Source organism: Hypomesus nipponensis, chromosome 12 (assembly GCF_054491055.1).
Source record: "Hypomesus nipponensis isolate SF chromosome 12, ASM5449105v1, whole genome shotgun sequence".
Lineage (NCBI taxonomy): Eukaryota > Metazoa > Chordata > Actinopteri > Osmeriformes > Osmeridae > Hypomesus > Hypomesus nipponensis.
In genome coordinates, this window is record NC_140372.1 from 9,156,345 (window position 1) to 9,172,531 (window position 16,187).

Sequence of the window (16,187 nt, forward strand, 5' to 3'; positions counted from 1 at the left end):
CAGGCTTACGGGGTAGAAATCGGGGTGTGGGTGAGGGGGGCGGGAGAGAGGGGTAGAGGCTTGGCCAAAGTGTGTGTGTGTGTGTGACCCTTCTCGCTCTGTACCAGTCAGACCACGTGTGGTGTTTCCAGCGGCCTTTCCCCCTCTCCACACGCCGAGAACAGGACGAGGGACACCAGCGAGCAGCAGGCTCTGACCTGTAGTGCTCGAGAGGAGAAAAAAAACACTGTCTGGGTGGTGGGGGACGGCGGGATCAGGGGTCCTCGGTTTCAATAAAGGAGGCATTGTTTCCGAGCGGCAAACACAGTCAGCTGCGCTGAGGTGTTGTGGGAGTGTGTCCTGGCTCAAGTTTGACGGCGGGCCGGGGGGAGGGGGCGTGGGGGGGGTGGGGGGGGGGGGGGGCATGAAGGGGGCGGGGGAGTTACACACACAGTAGCGAGTGGCGTTGATTTTGGTACTAATGCCTTTCCGTTAAGTAGGATCAAGGAAACCAGTCTCAGCTGAGATAGAGAGAGCAGACCGGCTCCTCCAACAGAAACAGTCATGGTTCACCTCAACCCTGACCTGGGGCACACATACTCTGCTGGACGTGCTCGGAGACACTGCACAGCTTGTACTTTGACTGCCTTCCCAAAGTTTACGCGAGGTCACATGCCGTCATTGAGGTCACTTCAAAGAGTCGCCGTGGACCGAATTCGGCTTCAGACGACAGCTTTCAGACAGTGTTCCGACTGACAGGCCGCAGTTCCGACCTTCAATTATACAAACGGTAATGCACTCCACTCTGAGAGAGGAGGAGAGCAGAGAGGAGCGGAACACTGATTACAGGAGTGTGTCTCCTCTCTCGCCGTGCCCAGACAAGGAGCTTGGTATCTATCAAAGGTCTCTGGAGTCCACACACTCAGGCGGCCTCTCTGCCCTTATCTGGGAGTGCTTCCTGCCAAACAACAAACAAACAAACCTCGTTCCAGTTCTCCCTCCTACCTACCCCCCCTTCCCACACACACACAAAAACACACACGTCTGAGGAACATGACTTGTTGTTCTTTGTTGCCCCACCCCCTCACAAGTAGGCTAGTCACATGCTATCCTTGGAATGATGTCTTATTCAACACTAAGGGCAGAGAGGAAATGGGCCACTCTGTGTAGCTATTCCAGTCAGCCATGTGGACAAACAATAGAACATGGAGGGAATAGAACATTAGACCAGAGACCTGGAGACCCTGAGCAGAAACCAGACGAGACTCTACGCAGCCAGGAGGAACATATTCTTGTCTGGTTTCCTCTCTTATTGTCTCCCTTTCTCGTTCTCTCTCTTCCTCTCTCTCTTCCTCCATCCTTCTCTCACCCTTCGCCATCCCCCTCCATCTCCGCTGCCCTGGAGGTTACAAAATCAATATTTGACGAGCCGCCGTAGTCCTCCCCACTTCAAAGGTCTGGGGGCAGAGCAGGGAACTCTGCCTTTAATATGCTGTTGAGGAAGAGAGGCTCAACAAAGTGGAACACAAGTATTACTAAGGAGAGGGAGCGTGTGTGTGTGTGTGTGTGTGTGTGGAGGGTGTATGTGTGTGTGTGTGTGTGTGTGTGTGTGTGTGTGTGTGTGTGTGTGTGGAGGGTGTGTGTGTGTGGGAGCCCCAGTGTACGTGCGTGCCTCTTCTGCCGTGCGTTGGCGAGCGAGCGGCCCGGAGCCGACAAGCGCTCCCCTGCGTGCCAGAGGCTTCAGGAACGATACAGACCTTCCACAGTTTTAAGAGCAGAAGTGAAATAATAACGGTCATAATAAACCTTTCATTGGGTTTCAAAGGCAGCTCTGTGTGAGGCTGCTGAGGCCTCTTCTCCAGCCGCCCAGGGGGAGCAGCCACTACTGACGGGACCAGAGCCTCAGGAAGGCTGGACTGGAAGGCTGCTAAGGTGAACATTACCTGCAGTTATTGAATACATTTGAGAAAATTAGCAGTGATTACCTTTATTGTCGAGTCCATTCGACTCTGATGTCCAGTATTCTTTAGTGGCAATTAAGGGGAGGACATTTCCGTAGGTAAGTGGTCAATAAAACTCGATATCAAACTTTGGTATCAAACTTGTCTCCTGAGCTGTAAATCTTTGTTATGTGAATTTGCGTGAAAAGTTCAAATCACATGACTGAAAGCTTTGAAACGCAGCCCGTCGACACACAGAGTAGAGCTTTTCAGAGCCAGATCCCCCGCACAAACCCCAAAAAACAACTATTCCGTTTCAGCCCCATCAATCAGCAAATCAACACAGGACAGCCTCTAAGAAACCGTGGCCTCGCAGTAATTGGCCAATCATATCCGCCTGTCACTCTAACCGGATGCTCTAACGATATAGAAGGGCAATTATGTCATTATATCTGCCATGTATCCCTCTCTCCAGCCGGGGGGTTGAGTGGAAAAGAAGAGGGGGGGGGGGGGGAGAGAGAGGGAGGAGAGGGAGACAGTGGACATGGTGTTAGTGGATGTTCCGTGCTCCACTGGCTAGACCATAATCCCCACTGACTCCTTCATAACTTAGGAAATACCCCAGTAGCCTCTCTGACAGGGTTATACAATGACAGGTCAGAACGCAGGGGAAATGTATTCATAAATGGACTGTGTTTCCTCCTTAATCCTCCCCCAAAAAGTTGGACCCCCCCACCCCCCACGAGCCTGGAGAGTTTTCTATTATTTAAAGAGATCACTGAAAAAGCCAAAACAGGCTCTCCTGCTTGTGTGTGCCAGTGAATGCATGTTGGGCTCTGCTTTCATAAGATTGGTATTACTGGGAACTTCTGTCGTCCGTTCTGCAGCTAACAGCCCAAGGGGAATAAGAAAATACTTAAAAATATTCAATGACAGTTTAAGATATTGTCATTAAATTCATCTTTTTGTACACAACCAACTAGAAGTGAAAAATGTTTGTACTTATACGTTATAAGTATACTATAAGTACCAAATGTTTTTCCCATGGGAGATACTGTCTGTAGGATTTGGTTTTGGACGACATCAGCAAACAGTATTTGACCCAGGTCTGCTGTGACTCGAGTTGTGAAACAGTGTGTGATAACAGTGTTATCCACTTACTCAGGCCTTACATATTCCCACACTTAACAAACGGCAGCTCTCTCCACCCAGCTGAATAGGATGTAGGGTTCTGAGGATGGTAAAATGGCCCTCACAGCAGAGTTGCAGTTTAGCAGGTGCACAATCCAATCTAGTCTCCAGGATGGCCTGAGGTGAGCAGCTTGAGGCCATGAATCTCCATTTCAAACGTACACTCTGGAGACAAACAATATAAAGTGCTGACAAGTGGGTGTATTTTTAGGTCTCATCTCTGACTCAAATGTAGTGGGTGAATGGGCGGATTGTGGGTGTGAGTGTGTGTGTGGGGGGGGGGGTGTGTGTGTGTGTGTGTGTGTGTGTGCTTCTTACTCCCGCGGTCTGAACTATACACACACTGCTACCCACAGTCATGTCAAAGTGACACACAAGGCTAGAGACAGCTCTTGTGTTGACATGAGTGTGTGAACAGAACTTCGAGAGTCATCTGCACCTACACACCTACACACACACCTACACACACACACCTACTCACACGCACAGACATCTACACACCACAAACACACAACTACTCATATGCACACACCTACTCACATGCACACACCTACTCACACGCACACACACCTTCACACACCTACTTACACGCACACACACCTACACACACCTACGTACACGCACACACAGACACAAACACACACTGTGCCAAGTTATATTAGTCAATAGTGGTGCCATGACCACCAACTACTAAGAAAGAAAAATATTACAATGCAATTACATTTCGGAGACCATGGTAATTGTAACCTATCCTTTGTCCTGTAAACTTGGAATGTTAGCTAATTATCTTTGTTAAAAGAGAGATTTGTTCTCATATGTATGTAAATAAAGAATGAATAGCGGTGTTTTAGTTTTCAGTTGGATAGAAAGTCAAATGTCTGTCAGAATGGGATTTGGGGACAGAATGTTGCATCTATTTCGGAAGGGTATTGACTCTGAATAATCCTACTTCTCTCTAAATCCTCATCCTCTGACACTTCAAAGGCTGTAGAGAGACTTTCAAAAGAGGCTGGCTGCCTCCCAACTTTCTCTCCATCTCTGTCTCTCTCTCTCTCGTTCTCTCTCTCTGTCTCTCTCTCTCTCATTCTCTCTCTCTCTCGTTCTCTCCATGTCCTCCCCTGGATCAACTGTTCAGCCATGAATCACAAAGCCAAGACCAATTCTGTGGGAAATCTCGAGGAGTCCGAAACACACACACACACACCTCTTGTAAGAGGCCACAACAAAGGAGGAGGCACTGCCACAGACCGGAGGGACAAAGAGCAGCAGCCAAATGAAAGATCCTGAGTTCACACAAAGGAACAGAGAGAGAGAGAGAGAGAGAGAGAGAGAGAGAGAGAGAGAGAGAGAGAGAGAGAGAGAGAGAGAGAGAAGAGAGAGAGAGAGAGAGAGAGAGAGAGAGAGAGAGAGAGAGAGAGAGAGAGAGCAAGGCTTCAGAAATGGATTGTATGAAGGTTTGTGTGGTCATCAGAACTTTGATCAGTATTTACCTAACTTTGCCTGGAGACAAGCAGATCTCATATTGGCCGGGTTTCCCAGATTCGTTAAGAAGCTGTTGACGCTAAGAGCTTCTTAAGAATGGTCTAAGAGCGTTCTAGAGCGCTCTTAGAACGTTCCAAAGAAGATCTTAGCGTTAATAGCTTCTTAACGAATCTGGGAAACCCGACCAATGATTAATTGACACATTTGCATAAATGCCTTTGAAATCATTATATTAAGTTTGTGGTTTTTGAGCAAGCGTTGGCGAAATATTGAATACGCAAATACGATTTTTGTTAAAACACAACTCTTAATTGCTTTGATGAGATAGGCTACACCAATTGCACACTTACAATAAATGGTGTAATTTAGCGTGGGCAAGGTGCTTCAGCCAACCAGCACAACTCTGTTCCATCAAAACAGGTCAAAGGGCAAAGTACAAAGAGAAAGGAGCAACATTTCGATATTTAGTTTAGCACCAAAGTGCCCATTACATCTCTGAAACCTTACAGAGTGTGCTACTTGTTCATGTTCAAGAGCAACAAAAAGCTCTGATGGATTTTCATCGGTCACAAAGAGAGTTGCTCACATCAGGCATCTCCATTGCCCACTTTGCTGAATGAAGTAATGCTACGGTGGAGTGGTGTTGGTGTGAACATGCTAAATGGGCTCATATAAAGGGAGAGGGGGCTTTTTAAAAGGGGGAAGATGGAATCTGTCACTTGGCAACCCTAAATACCTAAGGTCAAACTATATACTGAGGTTGTTTATCCATGTAACACACTAAATAACAGGCTTTAAGCAACAGGTGAGTCAGAGTCAACCTGTTGTGAAGCTGTTTCAACATGTTGGTTGAACCGTGATAAAGCAGTTACTTTGTGGGGGTTCTCTCACCAATCCTAACCCTAACCCTGCTTTCAGCTGACACCCCCAAACTGACATCGACACACCAAAATGAAGATAAGGAAAACTATAAGGAGAAAAAGACAGACTTTTCTGGCCAAAATAACCAACAGCAGAAGATACTTTGACTTTTCTAAAAGGGGAGAGACAAGAGTCCCATCCACAGCTTTTTATTCCCTGACCACGACGAGCAGCCAAAATGTGACAGATATAGTCACTTTTACTGGAAGAAAACATCATGCTACTGTACTAACCAACCACATCACCAATGAGTCACTCGCAAAACTACTGTAGCAACCAATTAAATGCAAATAAAACACGTTGGCAGCTATTACAATGAGGCTCATATAACCTTGCATGCATAACCTTCAGAAAGAGTTAAGATTGGCTACATTTTCCTACAGTGTGCATATTTTCTGAAATGTTTGCATAATTGCAGGGTCGGGCGAGCTGAAATAAGAAAACAGTGACACTTAGCATTCCTCCTTTTGTTTAGTCTTTGGGCCCAGATCAGAACAGCATAGTTAGAAGCACTATACTACAGCTCCTGTTCACACTGGATATTTAGAAAAGGCCGACAGACTAAATTTGTCTATAGTAAAAAAAATAAAAAAATAAAGTGTTCTCTACCTCTTGCTATCTTTTTCCAACCCCTTCTTCTTTTTCTTTTTTTGTTTCTTATTTTATACCTTAATTTCTTCTTTCATTTTAGACCCAAATGGAAAAAATCCATATTCTAGAAAGCAAATATGTTAAACGCCACTGGAGGATGCCCTGTCCATGCTTTAAAATAAATTCAAGGACAAACAGCAGCTCTCTCAGGGGCGCGCAGTGTTGACTAATATTAGATGTTTTTATTGAAGGCCCTGGCAATGCACTAATATTCCAAGACTGCACTAGTGCAGCAACTCAATTCCATTTAACATGACGATGGGGAGGAGTTGGTGTAAAGGTACATCCAAATAACGTGGGAAAAGAGTACCAATCACAGAGCTAATTCCCCTACCTGTGGCTTTCCTCTTTGCTGCCCAACCTGGATGACCAGATTCTGACATCCTGCATCCATTAGTCAACTGATGGTCCTCGCAAAACATAACACTCCAATTAGAGGCAAGCAGGCACACAGGATGGATGACTAGCGCATTCTGTTTCCATCCCCTTCAGATCCAGTGGAGTGTGTTGAAAAGCCCCCCAGTCATTATCATCACCTATGTGCACTCTCAAGCAGATGTCCACAAACACAAACTATGTCACATTAAGACTTCACCTACGGAATCAGGCTAGCAAGTTAACAGGGCTCTTTATATACTTAATGGAAGGCTAATGAATAGCACACAGCTACGTGTGGTTACCTCTTGCTTATACCTCAGTGCTAATGACAACAAGAACACAACAAGAAGGGAAGAAAAGAACAATCCTTTATTCATCTCAAACAATGTCCACACGGGTGCATGGAGCGATGTAACACACACACACACACACACAGTGACCACTGGAGAAATGTTTTTTGTCCTCTCCTCATGCTGTCCTTCCTCCCAGGGCAGCCAGGATTGGTGGGCAGCAGCCACAGCAGTGACTGAGGGCCAAGTCCAAGTGCTCGCCACATGTCCTGACCAAGGACATGGGCAGGAGAGCAATCTGTTCTGCATTTTTTGTTCTTGGGGTTCTTTGCGGAGAGAATCTTGCAAATCTTGCAAGCGGGGAGAACTTGCAAACTCCATGCAGAAAGGCCTGGGAGATAATACCCAGGACCTTAATGCTGCGAAGCAACTATGATAGATAAATGACTGCATGATATAACCAAGGGGGGGAAGCTTTATGCATAAACATAGGATGAAGCCACATGAGTCAACAAAAGTATACCCATGTGGAATAAATCTCACAAAATGTACCCAGTTCCAGTCATCACAATGAGAATCATCTGGCTTTTGTGTGGTCTCATCGGTCATGAGAAAGAATCACCCAGGAGCCATCAAGTACTTCCTGTTTCACTGTTGCAACATACAGTTAATTGAGACTTCCAACCACATCCTCCATCGTGGTCCTATGCTGGGAATGTAAATCTGTGGTCTGAACACCCTGGATTGCAGAGCAACGTCAAGAGAGGGGGAGGGAGGGAGGGAGGGAGGGAGGGAGGGAGGGAGGGAGGGAGGGAGGGAGGGAGGGAGGGAGGGAGGGAGGGAGGGAGGGAGGGAGGGAGGGAGGGAGGGAGGGAGGGAGGGAGGGAGGGAGGGAGGGAGGGAGGGAGGGAGGGAGGGAGGGAGGGAGGGAGGGAGGGAGAGAGAGAGAGAGAGAGAGAGAGAGAGAGGGGGAAAGAAAAAGAGAAAGAGAGAGGAAGAAGTCAAAGAAAGAAGGCAGAGAGAGACACCATACCACCCACATGGCATTGTCCTCTGACATTGACACTTTTATAGAGCCTCGGCAATTAGTCAAGTAGTCCATCTGTGATAGGTTGAATATCAAGTGTGGAAACATATGTATGGAAAGCACGGAGGGACAGAAAACTGTGGCAAAGAGGCTTCCTAAATCCAAAGGGTGGGACAAAGAAATTGTTACGTCGGTCAAGTGGGGACATGAAAGAAATACAAGTCATGCATATAACGTGCCTTTTATCAACTAGGGAGTGTTCATTGACGTTGAATTAATGAGGGACAATTGTTCCTTTATCCCTCTTGTCTAATGGAGAGGGACGCCTTAAGTTTTTCTTATTTAAATTCTCATGCCATGCTCTTGAGGGAAGTGAGGAAGACAAGTATCGGCCCAAATTCCAAACCCAAGCATGTGGTGATAAGGAATAAAAATCTCTTGGGAAAGAACCCTAGCCCATTAGAAGGAAATACATTAAAGAAATCAACTGCTGGCGGACCATGATGATTTTGCATGCCATTTCATTCATTTAGCAGTTTAGGTCGGGTGGGACTCTTCTTGAGCCTGAGAGTGACAGGTGATGCGTGCGTGGCCCTGTAGTGTGCAGGAATAGATGCAAGGAGGAGGGAAAGCAACAAAAAAAACAAGGCGAGAGAGAGAGGGAGGTGATGGCTGGAGAGCAGTGGGCTATACGGGGGTAGACTGTTAACAATCGCTGGGCTGCACTCTAATTTTGAAAGACAACAGGCGAGCATGTACACCGTGTTGTGCGCTAACGCGACAGGCAGGGAAGAAACTCTCGAGTTGAAAAGGGGGCAGGCTAATGTGGCCATTTGTTACGTGCAAGCCCTTCAATTAGGCCTCTTTATTTGATACAGCTGGAGCCTGTGTGTGATTCAGCGCCCCTTCAAGTGCTCCAGAGCGACGGACTAAAAGAGAGAGAGCGAGAGATAGAGAGAAAGAGAGAAAAAGAGGGAGAGAAAGAGAGAGACAGAAGAGAGAGAGAGAGAGAGAGAGAGAGAGAGAGAGAGAGAGAGAGAGAGAGAGAGAGAGAGCGAGAGCGAGAGATACAGATAGAGAGAAAGAGAGAGAGAGAGAGAGAGAGAGAGAGAGAGAGAGAGAGAGAGAGAGAGAGAGAGAGAGAGAGAGAGAGAGAGAGAGAGAGAGAGAGAGAGAGAGAGAGAGAGAGAGAGACTTTAAAAGACGTCAACAGGCGAGACAGACCACAATCTCAAACACTCAGGAGACACTGGCGAATAAAAGCAGCCTGTAAAATGCTACTCAGTGCAGTTGTAGTAAAGCTTTACAAAAACAGAAATCTCTAAAGACTTGATGCATAATGCATTAAAGAAGAACAGCTGCTATCAAGCTGCATGCTTATCTGCTGGTAAAACTGTTGAATGGGTAGTGTTAGTTGGGCTCCAAAAATATCCAGAGTCGAGTTTACCACCACATGTTGCTTTCACGTCTCCCTGCTCTACCCCAACATATCAAAATCTCATCCCACGCTCAACCTGAGGGGACTTTGATGTAATTCCTCAGTCAACAGATATCTAGGCAGCAGTCGTGGAAAAAAATGGTAACAACAAAAAAAGTGGATTTTCTATATCTATTCTAAAGAAGTTGGCCTTTTTGGTCATAACCTTCTTTTTTGGCTTCTTATTTTGGGGGCCCATTAGAAAGCGGCTCCCCTGAGTGTGTGTTTGTCTTTCATCTCAGGTTGTAAAGCCCCTGCACCTCGTCCTCGCACAATGCACAAATATGCTGCCCGCTGAGAGGGGCTCCGGGGGAGTTCTTTCTGCCATCGCTCAGGTTTGTCTTCCATCCATGGCAACCGACCCGCAACATCCCAGCACCCCGCAGGGCCGGAGTCAAACGCCAAACGGGGGTCGGCTCTGAGTCAGACGGTGGGACGACTGAGAAATCTGCTCTGACGTCCTAGATTAGAACAGGAGTCTTAAAAAAACGAGGACAAACGTCTGCCAGATCTGATTAGGAGAGAAGACGAAGGCCAGCAGTTACGATATCCTTCTGGGAAACAGGAATGTCATCAGGATACTGATACTCCCAATCAGAGATCGTTTAGCCTAAGAGCCTGTTTAAGTTCACCACAGAGTCAGGATGTCGACCGAGCGTCCTGCTATACTAGAATTCCTCTTCAATTAAGAATTTCCATTGAAAGGCAAAGGAATTCCAGAACCACCCTTAAGGCAACATACAGTATTCTACTTCTACCTGGTGCTTGTTCACTTCCTGGTGTCTACTAATTTTAGAGAAAGCTTTGCAGCTTTCACTTCCCCTTCCAAAGTGTGGCTGTCCAGTTCACTTTCCTCTCTGGTAGAGACAGACAGGTCAGGTTTATGTAACTGCTAGCTGGACTCTGCAGACCTGGTGCCTCCCTCAGTATCTCCATGTCATATTGCACCCAGTTGACAGAGCACAGCAGTCAACAGCTGAAACAGAGCCACATCACTCTGTCTCTCACACACACACACACACACACACACACAGTACACACAGTACACACAGTACACACAGTACACACAGTACACACTGCATGAGAAAGAGGGAAAGCACCAAACCATGTATTACACTATGTAGCCTCATATGATAGGCTTAAGAAAAGGACACTTTGATTGCAAAACTTATTGGAAAGAACCCATGATTGGAATTTCAGTGAAGGGTTAGAGGTCACTACACATGCATGTCTTAGGGAAGGGCTGTTGCCCAAGTTACAAAAGCTCCTAACAACCTTAGCTATAAGGACATGACCTTTTTGCACAGTTGCTGGTACTTTGCCTCTACTTTGTCACTGAAGTACACATGCAGGTCCTGGACTAACATGCATTTTCACATGTTGCAACATCTGAAAGCAACTAAAAGAGGGGTTCTTCTAAAACTATAAACATTGTTTATGCATAAGTAAGTGTATCTTTAAAGAGCGAGGGAGAGGGAGGGAGAGAGAGAGATGATTAAAGTGAATTGACTTAATGATATGGCTCTGTGCATGCAAGTCAGAAGTTGTGTTTTAAAGCCCATTACAGGCTGGTCTCATTGCAATGAATACAATTTGAAACACTAACCAGGATAAGCAGACAGAGAGACAAGAAGCATGTCGCTGCCTGTTTGTCGACACAACTGTCAATCATCATTAAGGAGATGAGAGATGGAGAGGAGTCGGAGACCTGGGGGAATGGGGTCAAGCTCATGAGGAATTTGGGGAGTGAGCCTCACCCCAACACCAAGGTGGCCACTGGGACCACAGAGGAGTCCACATACAGGAGACTGAGAAGCAGCACCCAACCCTTCTGATCTAACAGCCTAATGGGTCAAGCCCTGGATTGTTTCTGCAAAGGGTCTAAAATGTCTAATCATCAGGTGGCCCCATTACATTTCCTGGTAGACATCCTCCCCACGAAGGCCTCTTGAGTCTCCTTCTACTAGTCAACCTATCTAATCTCCTGATCTGGGTATCGTCGTGGGACTGGGGGAGGAGGAAGAGGAGGACAGACCTGGCTCTGTTGGCTGGGCTTGATTTGTGCCAGGGCTTCACACACCAAAAATAAAATAACACATACACACACATACAGTAAGAATTTACAGTCACAGATATAATATACACACACACAGACACACACACACACACAACAACACTCACCTTGAAAAGCAGCCACGTTCCGGGAGATGAGGAACTTCAAACTGGAGCTCGAGGTCTGGAGAAGGTTCTGGATGTCGCGTCGGGCCGCCACCTGATAGCGCTCCTCCATCTTCTTGGTGCAGCATGTTAGGTTCTTGGACATGCACACCTGAAGGTCCATACCTGGAATTTACAATACAGCTGTTCACTATGTATTACTCTATGAGAAGCCAAATATATCCTATTCACAATTCTGAGTTGTTTGTGACAAAACCTGTTTTCATTTTCATAATTATTTTGTACTTCATTGAAATAGTAGAGTGAAATCATTGAAATAGTAGGTGTATAGTTCTGTCTAGTTAGAAAACGTATAGACTTGATAAATATAATGCAGAGTTGCACCTCAGGATCTGTATAGGAACACAAAAGTATCTGGAGAGGAACAAGGATCTGATGAAGAACACAAAGGTATCCCTTCTGTTTCTACTCATAAGGCTGGACTACGTGTTCACCGTCCCCCAACTGAGTACGTCCACAAGTTCGAACAAGTTTGGAGGAACATGAACGTGAAAAGCAATGCAGATATGAGAGGAGATCCAAGCCAAAGTCGTTATCGCTTCACGGAGTGATGTCTCCATCTTTCCGCTACGTACGTGTTGAAGCAATTGACAACTTGAAGGGGGGAAGAAGCCTCTAGAAAGCTCCACAGACGTGCTTGGGCAGGGTGTGAGGAACTGTTGCCAAAGACGCTAACAGCTGCCTATGTCGTAGTGTTGGGAGGTTTGCGCAGGATATGGCACGTGTGGAGAAATACCAATCCATTTAGATAAAGGCAGGAAATTGCCTCGGGTCCTTCTTTTTTATACATGTTTCCCTGGAAGTATTTTCCCTTTATGACCACAGAAACTGCATCACACTGACTCATTCTGTTTTGATCCGCAGTGGATCAATCAAGGCCGGGTTGAATTTCATTCTTTGTGTTTTTTGGTTTGTTGAGCAAGCTGGTGAATGAGGGCTGAGATAGTTCTTATTTATATTATAACATATCAGCATCATTTCCTCAGCAATTTTAGACACAGGTAGGGGGCCAGATTGAGCAAATCAAATTGAAATGTGCTTTGCTTGGTCCAACAGCTCTCATCTGTGTTGGGTAAAAAGGTCATTTAAAGTTAGACATTTTATGAGCCACTCAGACAACTGACTTTGCTGCTAACTAACTAAATAATACTGGGGCAAAGTAACTCTCATCCCACACCACAGGCTAAATTCCGAGACAACGGGTTGAAATCAAGCAAAACCTTATATGATACCAGAATATCTCTACAAAACTAGACATACCAGTGCTTACTGCCCCACCATACTTACTGCCCCACCGCAAACAGTACCTAGCTCCGATTGCCACATCATTAAAAACAAATGCTGATTTCAAAGTGTGACACTGAAGAGGGTCTCGCAAGGGGGTTATTTCTGGGTTCCTCTGGGGTTTAGAGTCTGACCATGTCTGTCTTCTCAGAGTGGTACTTAAGGGGCAATGGGGTACAAACAAAGCAGCTTGTGGAAGGTAACCCACAAAGTTCATGTGGTGTTTTATTCTTCATGTAAGAGAGGCTCTACCAGGTTCACAGAATGCTCCAATCTGCCCTTTGCCTCACATGGTCGCAAACACATTACAGATGCTTCTTACACTTTTAACCATTTGTTTTAACAATCTGAAGAAACACTGTTTGAGAGGGAAGAGTTTCGTGTGCTTGCATATCTTAGGTAAAATGTGTAAAGGATTTTAAAGGATTTAAACTTCCAACAATGCATATACTGTATACTAGATTTTTTATTCAATTTCAAAATGGAATAAGCCTCCCAAAAATACCTGTTACAGTATTTTATGGAACTTATAAGACTGTCGTCTTTATAGCTTTAGAATTGTTCACCAATACAGTCTGCCATTTGTCATTCTCTCAAATCTGCTTCCTATTATACAGATTTCATTCTGCTTTCCAAACCAATCCTTTTTATCTCTCTTAGTGTTGCATCTTTGGTCATGTCCCACTGACAGATTTACAGTCAGTCAACCAGACATTCAAAAATACAACTTCCCTCAGTGAAAATGTTGTGAAATACAGTGTAGTAGTGTCTGAGAATGATATTGCACATCAGCAACTGCCAATCTGAATCTTAAAATGCATGTCAAAGCTGCAATAGATGAAGTTTAAATCTTACTGTTTCCCTAGCATTACCAAGAATAATTACCATTTATCCCTGGACAAGCCACTTAGGGAGTGCTTTGCAGTCCATGAAAAGGCTAGCAAATGTTTGTTTCTCTTCCCCTCAAACCACAGGGTATTCTAAACAGAGACGCTGAGCCGTAACAATATCCTAAAAGACCTCTAACTAAAGGTGGATGAACATACCTGCTGGTGAATTGCAGCTGTGTACACAAAGTTAAATATTATCTTTCATGGCTGCTAATGTTATCTGGTCAAATGCAATGCCTTGCCCTTGATGCATAAGGTGGGGTACAAGAGTATAACAGACACCTAACAAAACCCATCCACACAAGTGGGTTAATAAATCAATAGCTCTGTGTGATTTTGAGAAGGCAGAAGATTCAGAACATAAATGTATTGTAACATCACAAACATGTCCACGTGCCTTTAGAATGTGATTTTATATTAAGTGACACATCGGCCTATATATTTTTCCCTTATATGTAACCTTTTGGTATTCCTTTAACTTGATCCATACAAGGGTAGACATCTATTGTTTAATTTGACACCACAAGTAGACTATATCACATGTTCTTTATACTAGGGAACAACCATTGCAATGCATTTCTGACAATGTATTATTTTTGTGGAGCAGACACCCAATAATATAGTGCCCTATTAGAGTTAGTGATTATAAGTCTCTTTTGAGGGTAATGTTATAGACGCGTCCTAAAGCCATCCGTGCCACATGTGATTGATTTACTCAAGACTCCCACGATAAGTCAGGCGAAGCAAGCACAGACAATGACTTATAAACCGCAGTTTGTCTAATACTTTTTAGTAAAAACATTAAATTCAAATAAAACAAAAAACACACCTACATCGTTATCAATCTAAAGCACCAGGTTAAGATTATAAATTGCATTTGCTGTAATTGTTTAATTTTTCTTCGACCACATGAAGACGTTCTATTTTCACAGTTTACGGTAGGCTAAAATTGCCTATTAAGTTGGAGGCTTCATACCTGTCCGTGGACTCTCCGGCAATGATTTCACTGGTCCAATTTGCCTCAGTTGAAAAACTTTACGCACTTCGTCGCAGTTTGTCGGATTTTCCAAACTTAATCCAATGTAGCAGGCAAATAATAGAAACAAGAAACAGATGAGCTCCTGTAGTCCCATTTTCGCGTGAGATTTGTAGGATCTCAATTCTAAGAGGAAGGTTATGCCAGTTGTGTCTATACGGTAATACACATCCTACTGTGTAGGCTAAACTACGATCGGTCAGGTGAGTCGGTTCCACATTTCATTTAGTCACAGCAGAACCGCTCCTCTAGAATAAAACTAGCCCTCCAGTGATATTGACTAGTTGAACCCGCAACTAACTTCAAGAAAGCGTGCTCCAAAAGTTGGCGCAGTAAGAGCTGTCAAAGAAGTGGGCGGACACCAATGGCTACTGTAGCATGCCTACCTGCAGATGTCAACTACTGGTGAAACCGTATAGCACAAACAGCTTGACTGTAGAGCCATCTCGTGGACAGGCACATCCTTAGCCTCGTAAAGCCAGAACGCCTGCTGCTTAAACAACCAATCTTTACATGCGGATAGTATGAATAAATAAACGTTTAATAAAAGTTGACATTGCCAAGTAATTTTTTTAAGACAAGTCATCAACTCAAACCTCTAAGACAAATAGTAACCGAACATCCAAATGTGTCCATTGGCTAACAATATGGGCTTACTACACTAGATTCCACTGACGAGCCAAAATGTGAATCCTATAGTTTTGCCTTGAATTGAAATGTTAACCCTTAAACATTCAATAGTAAAATAGTTATTAAAATTGCTTAAAACTCACCCCACCATACACTTTAAGATGGTGGCAACAGCGCAAGTTTAACACTGGCAAAACTCCTTAAAAAAGGACTGTGCTAGTAGCTTGGGAGATATACAGAACTTAAGGTCCAATAACCAAAACGTTCTCATTACAAGTCTTCAATTAATCTTAGAATCAACAAAACACATTTTTATTAAAGAGACTACTTTATTTTTTTATCCATTCCACAAAACATCAGAGGAATTGATAATCAATGTAATGTTGAATTCCAAATTCTTGTCACTTAAACATTCACTTGACAATACACATTTCAGTACAATGTATTGACGACACTAAATGGTCAACAGGTGATTCTATTTCCTCAATCCTACACAGGCCGGGACAAGTGCAATACCTCAAAGTACACAGCATTGCTACTCCTCCCAACCTGCACAGAACAGGACCTGGCCAAAACAGTTGTATGTCCGATGCAAGTCGCCCTCCTGGTCAGTTTTGCATGGATTTGCACAGCAAACATTGGTTAAAGCAGGATGCAAACCAGCAAAACTGACCAGAGACTAGGCTATGGTGAGGCTCCAGGATTGGTGTGGTGGATCATCACCAAACAAGACAGCGGAAAGCAGCTAGAAGTACTTCAAGTGCTCACATTGC

General features: G+C 44.7%; 1 protein-coding gene across 1 annotated transcript in view; it reads right to left on the reverse strand.

Annotated features, from left to right (window-relative positions):
• gpc5a (glypican 5a) overlaps positions 1–15,104 on the reverse strand; it is a 72,548-nt gene extending 57,444 nt beyond the window's left edge. The window contains exons 1-2 of the mRNA XM_084668078.1: positions 14,725–15,104; positions 11,518–11,679 (exon numbers count right to left, since the gene is read on the reverse strand). Coding sequence (XP_084524204.1) covers positions 11,518–11,679; positions 14,725–14,881 — 319 coding nt within the window. The 5' untranslated portion in view covers positions 14,882–15,104. The remainder of the gene's footprint in view (positions 1–11,517; positions 11,680–14,724) is intronic.
• Positions 15,105–16,187: the final 1,083 nt, after the last annotated feature.